General features: G+C 37.6%; 1 protein-coding gene across 1 annotated transcript in view; it reads left to right on the top strand.

Annotated features, from left to right (window-relative positions):
- The window catches only part of IL1RAPL1 (interleukin 1 receptor accessory protein like 1), a 694,687-nt gene that overhangs the window by 518,848 nt on the left and 158,825 nt on the right, over positions 1–17,014 (top strand). Inside the window, exon 6 of the mRNA XM_017728403.1 lies at positions 14,797–14,871. Within this exon, the coding sequence (XP_017583892.1) occupies positions 14,797–14,871 (75 nt within the window). The remainder of the gene's footprint in view (positions 1–14,796; positions 14,872–17,014) is intronic.

Raw genomic sequence — 17,014 nt, 5'->3', positions numbered from 1 at the left:
ATTCCTTGTTCTAAGCGCAGCTAAGCAAACATAAAAATGACTTATCTTCAGTTACTTGGTAATCAGTTACTAACATCTTAAAACCCATTTCAGGTCCAGCTCTCTTAACTCTAGCTGGGCCCAAATTCCTTCCTATTCTAACTAATTTCAACACAGCTAGCCTATAACTAAAATCTTTGTTTCTTCTAAATCTGTGTTTCACAGAGACTTTGAAAATCTATCTAATCATGATAATCCATCTGCATATTTTAGTAATTAAAATATAAACCTTTATAACTCTTGTTTCTCATCCCTTAAACCACGTGGAAGATACTGATATAATTATTATGAATACAAAGCATATGTAAAACCACTACCTAAGTGAGTAACTATTTCTATTTGAAATAGATAGGAGGCTAATCTTTTTGGTTTTGTTTCCTGTACTGTTTTCCCCTGGGTTTATTTTACTTTTTCATGGAATGTGGGCCCTCTCTGGAAGGAAACAGAATACCTGGTTACCTGAGGTATGGAAAAGGCTCATATACTCAACATCTCCTTTGACTCAATCTTCACTGGCAAGTTGTCCAGCCACACTACACAAGTCTGAGAAGACAGAGGCAGGGGCTGGGAGCATGAAGAACGGCCTGCTGCAGAAGGTCAGGTTAGAGAATATCTAAAGAAGCTCAAAGTTCTCAAGTCCATGGGACCTGAATAGGAGATACATCCTTTTGTCCTGAGGGAACTGAGAGATGAAGTGGTTAAGCCACTATCAATCATTTTTGAGATGTCATGGCAGTTCAGTGAAGTTCCCATTGACAGGAAAAAGGGAAACGTAACCCCCATTTTAAAAAGGCAAAAAAGAAACTACCAACTGGTCAGTCTCACCTCAGTGCCTGGTGACATGGACAGTGGGATTGAGTGCACCCTCAGGAAGTTTGCTGATGACACCAAGCTGTGTTGTGTGGTCAAATTCTAAAGGAACCTTGACAGGCTTGAGAGGTGGGCCCATGAGAATCTCATGAAGTTCAACAAGGTCAAGTGCAAAGTCCTTCTCCTGGGTCAGGGCAATCGCAAGCCCAAATACAGGAGGGGCAGAGAATGGATTGAGAGTAGCCCTGGGAGAAGGACTTGAGGGTGTTGGTTGACAAAAAGCTCAGCATGACCCAGCAATGTGCCCTTGCAGCCCAGAAAGTCAGCTATGTCCTGGGTTGCCTCAGAAATGGCATGACCAGCATGTCAAGGGAGGTGATTCTCCCCCTCTTCTCCACTCTCATGAAACCTTACCTGGAGTTCTTCTGCATCCAGGTCTGGGGTCCTCAGCACAGGAAGGTCATCAACCTGTTGGAGCGAGGCCAGAGGAGGCCACCAAGATGGAGCACCTCTCCTATGAGGAAAGGCTGAGACAACTGGGATTTTTCAGCCTGGAGAAGAGAAGGCTTCAAGGAGACCTTATAGCAGCCTTCCAGCACCTAAAGGGGGCCTAGAAAATAGCTGGAGAGGGGCTTTTTCAAGGGCCCATAGTGATAGAACAAGAAAGAATGGCTTTCAACTGAAAGAGGGGAGATTTATATCAGATATAAGGAAGAAATTGTTTATTGTAAGGGTGGTGAGACACTGGAACAGGTTGCTGGAGAAGTTGTGGATGCCCCATTCCTGGAACCGTTCTCGGTCAGTTTGGATAGAGCTCTGAGCAACTTGGTCTAGTGGAAGGTGTCCCTGCCTGTGTTGAGGGGGTGTTGGAACTAGATGATCTTAGCCATGCCTTCCAACCCAATCTGATTCTATGAATGTAATGTAGGAGTAGGAGGTATCATCGGTTGTTCATTTGACTCAGAACATCTTTTATTCTGCCTCTGATATCATAGCTTGCTGTCCTGTCTGTGGAGGCATTGTGTACCAATCTTTACTGCCTAAATATTAATAGTAACATAAGGTCTGTTTTTATTACTGAGAATTTAAAAGTGTTAAACTGAGATGTCAGATTTTTGGAAAGACTGTTCCCAGCCAGTGCACTAATAGCAAAGATATGGCTATTACTGCTGGGTAATAACTTTTACTTGCCTTCTTTCTCTCCTTAAAAGACCCAGAGCCATGTAATATAATAGCTACTACACACAGCTGTTTGTGGAAAGAAAATTTGTTCCTTGCTATCAAAATGGAACAGAAAGATGAAATACTTCTGAGGAACAGTCTCCCAATCAATATATGACTGAGTATTTTCTCATGAAAACAAAATTTTTCTATTCTCTCTCTGATTTTTATTTGTCATCTTTAAAAATTGATACACTTCTGATCTGATCTTTTTCTTTCTCTAGTTCCTTGTAAAAATAATTTCATTTCTTATAAGAGTGCTACAGATCTACACTTTTAGGTTCCATACATGTTTGGGGGTTTTTGTTATCTTGTATTTGAAGTGACAACTAATTTTCTCATTTCCCTAGCAAGGCATGTAATGTACTTTGAACATACAGAGAAAAGTCAGCCATATAAACAGAAGCCAAGAGTATTTGATGCAAAATGGGTTATGCTGCTACTTTCTATACAGACTCTGCATTCCAGATTTCTTATCCATTGGGAAAAAGTTTAACTTGCTAGAAAATTGCATTTTCCAAAAGAACTTTACAGGCAAGTCATTTGTTTTATGGGGATTTAGATTCCTGCTCTTAGATTTATACAAGGATTATGGCACTAAGTGGGATTTACAAAAGCATGGGAATTAGATAAAGGGGATCCATAACAAGTTTCTGAGAACTGGCATGACACTTGGGCTCCTAGGTATCTACACCATTTTTGGAAACTGCAGGAAAGCTTCTGAATTCCTGGTGATACGCTATAGTAAGTATTGTGCAGTGGCATGGACCTCAAACGCTAGAAGCAGCATGTGTTTGTTGCCAGTGCACCCTTCCCTTGCTCACCAACACACATTACTGAACTTCTGAAATAGAATATTTTAGCCAGACAACATCTTTTCTAATGGGGATCCTCTGTATGACACTGAATAGTGTCTTGTAGACAGACTCTGGAATAGATTAGAAAATTCTAACATATTCAACTAGACCCTTCGATGAAAGAGTTTGGAGTTTGCTTTACAGTAAATTAGTATATGCACAACTAGGTGGATATTTTTATGCACCAAGCATTAAATATGGTTGTGTAATCACCAGCTCTGGTAACATTTCTGCAGACGAAATGTTTATGATGTCTAATCTCTGTTTGTTGCCAAGTAACCATATGATATGTGCTAATATAACATCTGCCATACTGGGTTTGTAGAGAGAGCTTTATTTAAAGCTTGGCATGTTAAATGGACAATATGTGTCAGATATTGTTCTCAGGCATGTTCTCCTCCCTCCCCTTACATGGACTGTGTAGCTTATCTTTGGTTTTCATGTCCTATGGTAGACCTTGTTTTCCTACCATATTACAAACCAGAAAAGGTATGGAAACTAAATCTGCACAGCTGAGACTTCAGACAAGATTTGTATAGAGATAATGCAAACCTGAAGTCCTCTGTGCCAGGGTGTCTGCTGTTATAATGGGAGGGTCTGTACACACAGTATGGAACCAGGCACATCATCTGTATGATAAACTTTGGTGCTGTATAGTGCAATTTGCATGGCATGTCCTCCTTCCACCTGCTGCACAGACACAGAGTTCTCAGGGTACCTGGGGAATTCTCCAGGCTTTCTAAACCTGGTTGTACAGTGCAAATATTTGCTAAAAATTAAATAACAAGTGGAGACCTGCTAGAAATATTTTGGTTCAATGCTCTGCTCCTAACAGGCTCAGCGAGGGCAGTTTCCTGAGAGTCACGTCCAGTTGGGTTTTGAATACCTCCACTGATGGAGACAATACCGTATCTCTGGTCAACCTGTTCCTGTGGGTGACCACCTGTGTTGTGAACAGTATTTTTCTTATGTTTAAGTGGAATTTCCAGTAGTTTTTTTTTCCTGTGCCATTGCTTCGTAGTCTGTCCCTTACCCTGAGAAGAGTATGGTTCTGTTGTCTTGACTTCCCCCATTACATTTTTTTACACATGGACAAGATCCCTTTGAGGGATCTCTTCTACAGGCTGACCAGTCTCAGCTCTCTTGGTCTCTCCTTGTCTGAAATGCTGCAATCCTTATTCATCACTGTGGCCCTTCACTGCCCTTATCCCAGTATGTCTATATCTCTCTTGTGTTGGAGAGTCCAGGGCTGGGCCCAACACTCCAGATGTGTCTCATCACATCTGAGCAAAGAGGGAGGATTGCCTTCAACTTGCTGGCCATGCTCTGCTTGATGCAGCCCAGGGTGCTGGTGGTTTCCACTGCTGCAAGAGCACATTGCTGGCTTGTGGCTAACTTGTGGTCTATGAATCCAAGGTCTTTCCATGCTAATCTGATTTTCAGCTGCTTGGCTCCAGGCCTGTGTTGAAGTTTGGGATTTTTGCTCCCCTAGGACAGAACTTGGCGATTCACCTTGTTGATCTTCATGAAGTTCCTGTCAGAGTCAGACCATTTCTCCAGGCTGTCAAGGTCCCCATGAGTGGCAGCACCCCTGTCGGTCATCAACCACTCTTCCAGTTTTGTGTTCTGTTATCCAGGTCACTAAAGAAGTGGTGAACCAGCATTAATATTTGGGGTACAGGCTGCCCAAAAAGCTTTGTGCTGCTGGTTGCAGCCTTCTTAGTCCAAGAGTTCACTCAGTTTTCAACAATCTCCCAATCCATATACAAATTCCATACTTTACCAGTTTGTCAGTGAGGCAAAAGCCATTCTTATGTCAAGATAAACAGCAACAAGTGCTGCCTGCAGGTCCACTGAGCCAGTCATCTCATCACTGAAGGCTATCAGGTGGGTTAAGCACAATTTTACCTTTGTAAATCCACACTGATTATTCTCAACCATCAATCTTGTCCTTAATAATCTTGGTAATGGTTTTCAGGACTATTTGTTCCATCATCTTCCTAGGGATCAAGGAAAGGCTGGCCAGCCCATGATGCCAAGATTCTCCTTCTAGCCTTTCTTGAAGATTAGGAGTGATATTTGCTTTCTTACAGTCCAAAATCTCTCAGCTTAAAAGTAAAATCCCTGTCTCAATGGAGCAGATCAAAAAACGCTGCCTGAGAGGACAGAAAAAACAGGTGCACTCAATGAGAAGTACCAAAAAAAAAAAAGTCTTCTCACTGTTCATGAAAGTGGATTTTTTCCAATTTTTGGGTCACAAGAAATGATCATATGTCCAAATTCCTAGCAGAGCAAAGATAGATTCAGAGGACTAAATCACTGAAATTACTAGGAGAACAAAGTAATTGTTCTGATATTACAGGTCTAAGACAGAATCCGAACAGAAAGAATGAGAGCAGGTCACCTTTTAAATCAGATGGTTTTTAAATAGAGCAATAGAATTAAAAGGTTGAATACAAATCTTGAAAGAGAAAACTCTATGTTTTTGAAATATGTAAAATCTTTAATTGCAAAGCCTTTAAATGTCAGCTCACTGGAAGACTTGAAGCAGTCAGGGAGCGTAGGGTTCCATTTTCTTTACAAGACCTCCTCAGAGGCTGAGAAGTTTTACTTTGAAATGTCAGCATTATCAGCAGAAAGATTTAATTATTTTTAAAAAATAGAGTATCTAGAATTTGTCTTCAAAGGTCATGAGCTAGTGTATATCCAAGAACTATCTGCCCTAACTCCAAAAAAAGGAAAGAATAATAAAAGCAAGGCAGGAGCAAGTTTCCCAATATTACTATTCATTTCCTAAAATCATTGTTCTACTGATGCTACTTTCAATGAGGTACTTTAAATTGTGGCTGAAAAATCTTCCTGGTGGAAAAGTACCTGGAGATGCTAGTCAACAGATAGCTGAACTTGAGCCAGGTGCGCATGGGTGGCCCAGAAGGCCAATGGCATCTGGCCTGGATCAGCAATAGCATGACCAGCAGATAGTCACCCTGTACTCGGCAGTGGTGAGGCCACACCTCAAATCCTGTGTCCAATTTTAGGCCCCTCAGTACCAGAAAGACTTTGAGGGGCTGGAATGTGCCCACAAAACAGGCATTGGAACAGGAGGTACTTAAAAGACCTGTAGATGTGGCACTTGGGGACATGGATTAGTGGATTGGCAGTGCTGGGTTAACAGTTGGACTCGATCTTAAAGGTCTTTTCCAAGCTCTATGGTTCAAATCATTCTAAAACACACTCCATTTCCTTGGGTTTGAAATCTAAATCTGAGATGGTATACAAATACTAGGCAAAAAAAAATGGAAACTATTGCTAAATTTCAGGGGGAAAATGCAATGATTGTGAAAAGATTGAGGACAAGAAATAATAGTAAATACTTAAATTCAATGACAAGTGTGAAGAACAAGAAAATGTAGGTATCACTGAATAATTGGACTGTATAAATGAGATATTTGTGGGCTCATCGGGAAATAAAAATAGAGTAATTGTTAAGAAAATGTATATTTTGTCTAGTCACAGAGGATATAACATTATGATACTTCCATCCCCATATTTCCTGTGCTTTAACCTAGAGATAAAAGGAAGGAGAAGAGATTAGGGTAACGATATGAGAAGGGAATCTATGATGATATGCAGAGAAATTTTAATAGTGTGTTGCAAAATGCTTGCTTGATGATAATGTATTTGTCTGTCTTTTCTTTTAAGTTTGCCTAAATAATTTTCATTTATATAACTCCGTTTTCCTTCATGAATATTACATCTTTTCAGGTAGCCTGGTTTTTAAGAATACTGTGTGTGTTTCTGTTTGTTTCACAAGCCTTATGTGAGAGTTATAAACACACCACTTCCCTGAAGACTCTTCTAAACAAAGGCATGACCTAACATGTAGATACAGGAGCAAATTCCCTGACAGGTTCTAACTGCATTGCTGCTGAATGACGTGCTGGTGGGCTGAATCATTAAGGTGAAACATCAGAGGATGTGCTGGTGGAAATGCTCCTTGATACATCATTTAATTATTTTGGTAACATTTATTTTCATTAAATGCACCGGTAATATATCACCTGCTTTTTTATATCAACAACAGCAGCAACCATTTCTTTCTTTCCCCAGATGATCTGACACCTCTAAGAAATAAGTGCAAGGAAAATTTTAACAGACCATGCAGATAGATCAGGCTTTAGCATGACATCCTTTTCATAGATCTACATAGGAAATCTCATTTCCATTATCCTGCTTTAGGGATCAGTTTTGTACAAAAACATTGGTATAGTGCAGAGAAACTTTATGCACGAGACAAAAAATATTTTTGATATTTTAGATACTTTAATATTTTTATTTGAGGGTTTTTTTTATTATGAGACTTTTTTTTGTTTGTTTGTGTTTTTTTTTTTTGTGGGAGAGGGGAAATCCTGTCACTATAATTAAAAAAATATTTTAGAATCAAAGCTTTGCTTTATTCCTTCCCTTTTTCTTTATAAGATCAATATATAAATCCTAAATCTGCCACAAAGAAAGAGACCAAGAGCCTATCAAAATGTTAGACTGATACTTCACTCAATAGTTAACTACATATACTCTTTGGTTCTTTTGTATTTCAAGACTGCATTAACATCTTCCATGGCAGCATTTTGATTATTTGTTCTTTTTCCATGGAGATGATCTCTGGGAAAGGTCACTCTGTGTTCAAGAAAACTAACACCTCCTCTGAAGATGGCACAAGTGTCACATCAGATTCAATTAGAGATGAGCAGATAATGAGAACATTAACATCTGGCTGCATCTGCTCTTCTCCAGTATTCAGCGTGTTGTTAATCGCAGGGGACTCACAGGCTTAAAACATTTTAAAAGGCTTCTTGGAAATATTCTTCCCATCTTTTAGATTTAATTTTAGCAATGCCTCTTCTCAATATGCATCATGAAAACTTTTGCAACCTCTTTATTGATTACAGGTTCAGCTATTTCTGCACTTTCTTTTAGGAAGGGCTAATATTCCAGTCAAAGCACTATAAGGGGTTTTTTTTGAAAAAAAAATTCTTATTGAAAAAATTAAAGATTATAGCCAGTTTGGGAAAAACATCAGAAGAAATGATTAGTTATGAGAAATAAAAACCATTTTCATTTATATGCCCAAAGCAATAGGGGTGGGGAATTGTTTTGTTGGTTTTTTGTTTTTTTAATGTGTGGTTAGGAGAAGAGAATAAGACAGAAACTGAAAGGAGAGATGCTTTTGTCTTGCAATACAAGATTTATGGGAACATTTCAGAAGATAAAAGCTGAACTTCAGTCAGTCGTAGTGGAAACTAAGTCACATTAGACAACACATTTACTGTCATATGCCTATGGCTTCACACACATATCTTCAGTATCCTTACATGTATCTGCCCTCAGTTTCAACTGTTTGATTCAGCATTCACACAGTGAAGCAGAATATTCTTACGGAGTGCTGCAATTCATGGCATATATGACTTTAAATGATGCCCTTGTGAATAAAAACTTATCTGAATGTAACTGAGAACTGAGATTTAAGGTTGTTAAAAGTCTCAAGCAGGTATAAAGAATTCCCTTCTTATGAAAGACCTTGCCATATATTTAGTTTTTAAAAAGCATTGATTTCTCTACTGATATATCTGAATACATAGGGCTATACCTATGTGAGGAGAAATAAAGAAAAAAACGAGCATCCTTGCATTGCATAACTTTTTTGCTCTGCTCACATTTGCTTTGAGGAATCTCAGAGTTCTCAGTATCAATATTCATCTGGACAGTGACTGTGTAGATTAATGTTTCAAGACTGCAGCTTCAGGCTGCACATAATTAATTGTATTACAATCTACTGTAGACTACTGCTACTGCCTTTTCTTTTACAGTCAATTCTATTAAAACAAAGAAATGAAACATAAAAGTATACATCAGAGAATTTCAAGGCACTGCAATTATCAACTGGAATGCTACAGTTTTTCTTCCTATTCTTATAATTACTTATGATTCCTGAATATGGCAATCGATGCCAACTTTTCATAACTGATGGCTTTCCAATGACAGTGCTTTATTTTCAGAGCCCTCTCATGAAGTAGACACTTTAACATAGCAATCTAAAACCCAAACCCATTGTTTTACTCTAGTTTCAAACCTTCTCCACTGATGTTGGCATAAGACAATCATGCTTGACAATGCTTGAATAAATGTTCAGATGAGGTAGTTGGGAGGGTGAGTGCACCCCATGCACTTCACAGCCAGCCCTAGGACAACTCTGAGAACGTGTGGAGCAGGCAGCAGTGCCAGGCACTGCCACAGAATCATAGAATGGTGTGGTTTGGAAGAGACTTCAGGCATTATCTAGTTTCAAACCTTCTGCCATGGACAGGGTCACCTTCCACTAGAACAGGTTGCTCAGAGCCCCATCCAGCCTGACCTTGAACACTTCCAGGGATGGGGCAGCCACAGCTTCCCTGGGCAACTTGTTCAGTCAGGCCTCCTCTATATCCCCCTCAGATATCCCTCCTCTGATGGAAATACCTTGTCTTCACAGTTATCTGCATATGACAAAATTGGCATGACAAATACAGGAGAAAAAGACGCACAGAAAATTAGCAAGAAAGTACACAGAAATGAGGAATTCTCTTAATTTTCTAAACACAAACCAAGAGATGGGGAGTCTTTTTGAACTGTGGGTTGAATTCAAAGAAGCACTGCTGACTTCATGAAAAGAACTCCATGTCTCTGATGTCCTTTGATTTCAAAGTGTAGGACTATTTTCCTTTGCATAGCAATGAATTCTTCCCCTTATTTAATCCTGTGCTATGGTTACAATATCTTCCAGGGACATGTCAGTCATTTTTTCTAAAAATGGTCTAAGTTCATAAACATAAGAGGCTTAATCTCATTGTGTTATCTCAAATCTCAGAGAGATCAAAAGGATTTTCATCCTCAAAAAACAATTTCTACTTCAATAAAACAGTTGAAGCAGAAATGTTCTAAAATATGTATAACTCAGACTGGACAACTAAGGCAACTATTCCTGTGATTTTTTGCCCTTGGATGAAATGTCCAGACAATAAACTGGCTTTCTGATTTGCAGGCAATTCCACACAACCGCGTCTTCCTCTAAGAAATTAAAACCTTTTGTAGTTATTTTCAAGGGAGAATCCGTGAGCACTTTGTAAAACAGATGTAAACCTAGATCTTTGGAATTATAATTTTTCTATTATAAAGCTTGTGCATTTTGAGGTAGCTCAGTTTTGATATCCAGATTAGTGCTATTTTGATGTACAGGTTGAATTAAGATATCTTCATTACACGTGTTGAAATCTAACAGTTGGCTGGTCTCTCCAAGTAACAGTGTTTTGCACAGAGCAGGTCTATGTACGTATCATGTGACCACATTCATCTAAAGCTAAAGCAGCAGTGTGGGAAGAGGAGTATGGAAGTCAGTGGCTGGTATAAAAATATTATCTTCTGATTGTTTCCAGCTGGGTGACTGATTGTGGTGGCTTTCACTTTCATTACCACAAGACAAATTGTTCAATATATTCTAAATGTACATCCAATCTGATAGACATGGAATGTGAATTTAGTCACTTTTTCTCTGAGCAGGATCAATATGTCTGCAGCTGACTGGTATCTCTGAACTTGTATATTAATTTTTAATAAATCTTCAGAATTGGTTACTTCACCTTTTTATTTTTTTAACTTTAGTTTACTTCAAGTTTGACACATATTTGTTTTCAAACCATTCATCAAAGATGGTTCAGAAGTCAAACATAAGATGAGCTGTAAACTTGATTTATGATCAAACAGCTTTCCTTTAAAAGGCACTGACCTATCAAACCCCCATTTTTTTTTTTCAGAGAGGAATATACCAATTTTGGTAAACTGTGTCTGGGATAATGTTCTTGACTCTTAAGTGGGGGCTATGGGGCGAGTGAAAAACAAAACCAAAAAAAAAAGTGAGAAGAGAAAGAAAAACCCAAGAGGGAGGAAGGGAAAAGTGAATCCATGCATCAGTAGATAATAATATCTAGGGACTAAGATTCTTGCCAAAAGACTTGAGAATTCCCTCATGCAAGAATAGGAATCTGATCACTTTGTTCCTCCTCTATGACAGCCACATTGATAAGTACTACCTGGTGGGAAGAGGATCTTCTCTTTATATTTTTAAACATATTCAAAAGAATTTTTGTTCTTTGCATAGAGTGCAGAACAGGAAGTGCTTTGAAATCCTGGATATTTTTGTAGGACATGAAAATTATTGCCTTCCTACCTCTATTTATAAAAAAAAAGAATAAAAGGTATTTAAGTTGTTAAAGAGACCAGATGCAGTTTTAAGTTTTATAAATTTTGTTAGGTTCTTGCTATTTAATAAAAGTTTAGGAAGAAAGGATTCAAATATGGTTTTGCTGTTCAATTTAGTAGGTAACTGTGCCTCAATATATCCATCTGAAAAGAATATTGATTTTGAATAGCCTCTCACATGACCTAGTTAAGAAGTCATTCCCCATGGTTTTAATGATAGGAAAAAGCTTATAGGAGACACATAGGTCTACTCCAGAGGTTCTAAACTAAATGAGGATTGTGCTAACTCTGTGCTCTCCATTAATATTGCTATCTGGGGAGAGTGTACACTTGAGAGGTGGAGAGGCAGCTAGAGAAATTCCTACCTCTGCATCAGTCCACAGGGATTAATATGCGAGAACATACTTACACACATCTTCAGGATAAGAAATGGATCAAATAGCAGACATTAACGGCCCTGACTGACTGAGAAAAATTTTCAGATCAGCTTGGAAAATTTGATAGTTTAAGCACATCAGTTATTAAAATTATTTTCCTTGCCTATATTACTCATATTCACAGTATTTCCCTGCAGTCTAAAACCCTGGAATGCAGAGTACCCAAGGATATTTTTACTTTTCTGGACAGGTGAAGGAGTTGGCCCTGGGAAATGTGATTGCTTATAGTATAGACATAGTCACAACAGTGTGAGGTTGGTAGACATCAAAAGGAATGCAATGCTGGGATGCTTTCCCCAATTTAGAGTTTTTAGAATTGCATCATCTTACTAAATATTAACTCTTACTGGCTACAAAGATTGGTAACTTTAAAATAAGCATGTGACACAACTTCTATTTTATCTTTGTTATACTATTGATTAGGGGGGTTTTGTACTCCTGAAGGATGAAACAGGGTTCACTCTCAGCAAAATGGGAGGAATGGGTAACAAACTAGAGAATAGAGATGCTCCTTCAGGAAGCCTTGAAAAGTTGGAGAAAATCATGGAGTCCAACAAAGGCAATGTCTTTGTCTAGAAGTGGAATAATCCCGTGCAGCAGAGTAGAAGCTGAGACTGACTGAGTAGGAAAAAGCTTTGCAGGAATGGTCCTGTCAGCCCAGGTGGACAATAAGTTGAGCATGAGTTGGCAAAGTCCAACTGCACAGCTCTTGGCAAGAATTTATCCAGCATGTCTGGGAGGGTGATCATTCCCAGCCCTGTAGTGTCTGTGAGGCCTCACCTGGGACACTGACAAATTTGAGGCCTTTGCTGTTCAAATGACAGATGTACTGGACTGAGTCCTGTGCAGGGCCACTGGGTGGTTGGCAGCTGGAACACCCAAAGTGGTGAAATCTGCATCCACGACGATGTTCAAAATGTACTCTATTGGACCTGCTTCCAACAGGAGGTTGGATCACTCGGCTTCCAAAGGATCCTTCTAGCCTACATGCTCCTGTGATTCTGATACACCAGTTATGTGTCTAAATTATTATTTTCAGTAGCATTTGTTTTGTTAAATTTTGTATTAAATCTCATAAATTACGGGAAAATTAAACTGGGCAAAATTTTTATAATAACTTCATACTTCTGTTGAAGGATGATTTACCTCCACACATCCTGGGCCTATTCATTTAAAAGTAGAAAACCTCTTTGAGACCTGAGTTATAGGACCATAAAAGTAATGTTGATCTTGCCTTAAACTGATAAAAAATGCTGGTTTCTAATCTTCTTATTTGTTGCATTAACTCCACAAGTTACTATATCTTTACTTAAAATCTGATCATAGTTTCAAAACAGATTTAGAACAACAATGACTCAGAAGACATTATCTGATGAATAGTAATTGAGTTGAGAATGACAGAACTGCAAAATTAAATTTAAATTCATAGTGGATGTTTAAAAAATGCCGATGTGCTGATGCATTATGAGCCTTTACAGAGAAGTTAAGAAATGGGAATGACTAATTTTACAGTTTAAGAAGAAAATATATTTTGAATCCTTTTCCCTTCCACCCACTTTGGCCTTTAAGGAAAAAAAGACAGAGAGACAAAAAGAGGTAAAAAGAATTAACATTGGTGTAAAGAAAAGTAGCAACCCAGAGATGATGTCAAAAAGTCCTTCACAACTGCAGCTGTCTCCACAGTCTGTAGTGCAGAATGATTTCCCATAGAGACTAGAAGCTGTAAGAAGAATGAACTGAAAGAAGGTCTGTGGGCCAAGTACACATCTTTTCTGATTCCTGAATTTTGATTCATTGCTAGATCTGATGGGTTAACACCCCTGATACCAGCTGAGTGGGTTTATGCTTTTATCATATAAAGGATAATCTCTGTAAAGCAGAAACAAGAGTTGATAATGGTTCCATTCTGTAATTGTCTCAAAGTTGAAATTAAATGCTGTACCTTTTAAAGAACATTGATAATTTACTAAAAGACCAGAGGAAACATAGTGAAGAGAATGCAACTAAACTTCTGCTATTCCACTGACAGGAGATGAATGTGTTTAGTAGATTAAGCCCATACACATATGGGTATGTGTGTATGTCAGTAAGAAAAGGAGCATTGATTTTGACAAGTTGAAGGGAACAAATATTCTAGAGCTATATCAAAATGTCAAATGTATTTTAAATCTGCGACAGCCCATAATCTGTGTTAAGAACTGAAGTATGAATTGATGTTGAAAAGCAGAATATCAAAATGTTGCAGGTGACTAGAAAAGTTGGAAATTTTCCATGAATATTTACTATCAGTATTAAAAGAAAAAAAATCATTCTTTTTTTTTCATATGGCATGCACTCATCTGTCAGACATAGCAAAGAGGACACTTGCTAAGAACAAAAGTAGTAAGAATCAATGGTGCTTCTATGAATTAAGTAGACAGATGTTATATTTAGTAGAACAGCATTGTTTATATACATGCATGGTTTGAACACACTTCATCAACCTTCAGAAGGTTTTTGACCACTACAAAATTCTTTCTATTCCACTATTGCATAAGTCTACTAATATTATTTCAGGGTAGACCAAAAGGGAAGAGGGAAGGCATCTTGTTAGGAATCTTGACATTATTTCATTGTATCCATTCCTTTGATTTTGAAAACTTAGCCTTTTTCTAGTACTCCCCTTCACAAAGCTTCAGTGTTGGTAATATCTTTTCAAATAAAATTTTTGTAAAATATTCAAACTTGTTTTACAGTAATTGATTTGATGTTATTTATCTGTTAATGACTGTACTTTATAGAAAAGTAATTAAATATCACAGAAAACTATGAAATTCTGGATAATATTTACAAAAATAGAAAATTGCAATGTCACTGCATTTTTTTTTAGTTGGTTAGTTTTGGGGATTTTGTTGTTTTTGTTTTGTTGCTTGGGGGTTTTTTGTGGGAGTTTAAAGAAATTACTTTTTTTCATACAAGGGCCTTTAATTTTGGTGCCATATTTACTGTCTAAGCAAAAACATTTACAGCTACTGAAGGCATGAACATTATTGAAACAAAAGAAAAACCAAAGACTTCCTGATACAATAGGTATAAAACCAAGTCTTAGTCTATCCAATAATAATCAGAACACTATATATGTGAATTTCTTTCTTTTCTAGCACCACTAACAGATAAACCACCAAAGCTTTTACACCCCTTGGAGAGTAAGCTAACAATTCAGGAGACCCAGTTAGGTAAGTAGCAAACATAACCTCTGTTCAAATTATATGAAGGTATTTGACATGTTAATGTATTATGGTAATGTGATGGCATGTTGGCATTAATAATTTAATTGAAAAGGCATTAAAAATATGTTTATTCCATACAGAGATGTATGATATATCATCTAGAAGACCGTTGTTCATAAAAAACTTTTAATAATTCATACTGAATGCTAGCTTTTGATTACTGATACTGGGTTTTATCTTGCTGAAAGTCAACAATTACAAGAGTATCTGAACTTTTCTTTCTAAACTTTCCCTCTTCTGTATATTCATACGTGCTGTGGGTTTCATTGGGATTTTGTGATTTAAGTTCTGCTCGGAAGACTTCTGTGCTTTGGTGGCTGCTTACAGAATTGCAAAATATTTTGTAATGACAAAGGTTGTGCCAGTCAAATCATCCAGCAAACAGTAGTGTTATCATAATAACATCTGATTATTCTGAATTCATGAATATTTATGTATAGATGAATGAAGAGAAATTGATGCATGAAGAAAGCATTTTGGTTCCTTTTTTCTAGTCTAGTGGCTGGTGGGTATGATTGGTCACTTTAGTGTCCTACTTCTGGAGAAACTGAGTGTATGAGTTACTAGATTTTGCAGGATATAGCAATTTATCTCTTTTTTGTATTGGCAATGAGGGCAACTTGTAAGAAACAAACAGTAGGTTGCACTGGAATTATGGTGTCAGAACAGTAACGTAGTGATAGATTTTCTAGCATGTCGGCTACAGGAGAAAATGGAAACCAGTCTGGTGGAAACAAACCTCATAGAAAAAAAAATATATAAATCTCATAGAAAGAAAATAGTGCAAGTAAAGTTCAGTGCATTCTGCAACACAACATCAGACAAAGCAGAAGGCTTGCAAATTAATTCTGACAGTCGTTGGCAGAGCATTTTATGGGGATTACTAGTTAATGGCCAATAATGTCCAGGGAATAACTCATCTTTTCTTTGATATTAATAAACTATTACTTTGAATGATTCAGGCTAGCCAGGTAAAATTCTGATATGCTAATATACAGGTTTTTTCAGAAACTATTATATAGAAAAGGACACATGTAGCATGTTTCCTTCTAGAGCTACTTTCTGTTGTTCTGAAGGTATTGTTTCCGATATACTGACTCAGAAAACCTTTCCTGTATGCCAGTCCTTAATGATTTCATGTTGTTTGAACACAAGACTAGGGAACAGAGAACAAAGTGACTCTGCACATTTGTTTTTCAACTAATGTTGCTTACTGAGATATTTTTGATGAAAAAAAATCAAAAACAAAAGGCAGAACCTTTCTGGGCTAGAATGTTGTCCTGCTAAATATACTGTATGGTGAGACTATTTCAAGAAGAGTGTAATTATTAATGGCTAGCTAGAGGCTTTTTTGTCTACGAGTTTTAGAATTAGTCTCAGTTTTGTTTTCTCAAAGTTCTAAGAAACATATAAAATAATTTGAAAAGAGCTGGGTTTAAAAAAGATACTTTTCAGAAAACTAAATAGCTGTTGGTGGATATAAAAGAGTTAACTTGAAAATGTCATTTTCAGACACAAATGGGAAAGTCTGACCATAAATTAATGTGAAGTTACAGTACTTAGCCTTATATCAAGAAGCTACAAGAATATATTAATTTGTTGTTTAAAAGCCTGTGAAAAAGCCTTTGAGAACTGGAATGAGTGAAAAAAATTGATAGTTCCCTAACATGAAAACTGTGTTGTTCTGCTCTTAGATTTAATGCCTTGGTCCTGCTGGATAACCTTCAAAAGGTCTGTGTTTCCCTGAGGAAAGCCAGTGTTCATTTCTGAGGGTCAGTTCATACCTTGCAAAAGATGAGAATACTTTAATGTTGGAATAATGCCAAGATTCACTTGGATAGTTCTTGAAGCCAGGCGAATCCTACTCAGATGAGTCTTGGGGTCACCACATTTTGTGACCAGTCTAGATACTGCCAGAAAATGTTAATCCTCCAGAATGTGTTTGGAATGGTGTGTTTGTCCCTTACTTGGCAAATAAATGTGTTGGTGGACACTGAAGAAGTGGAATGGGTGATATTCCCATTCCAAAAGAAAAGACAGAGCAAGGAACTAGGAGCTTGGGGCAGCCCAGGATTTCTTTAGCAGGTCA

The sequence above is a fragment of the Corvus brachyrhynchos genome, unplaced genomic scaffold, assembly GCF_000691975.1.
Source record: "Corvus brachyrhynchos isolate BGI_N302 unplaced genomic scaffold, ASM69197v1 scaffold11, whole genome shotgun sequence".
NCBI classification, from domain to species: Eukaryota; Metazoa; Chordata; class Aves; order Passeriformes; family Corvidae; genus Corvus; species Corvus brachyrhynchos.
Note: the sequence above shows the minus strand (reverse complement) of the source record. Positions and strands in the feature narration are given on the sequence as shown.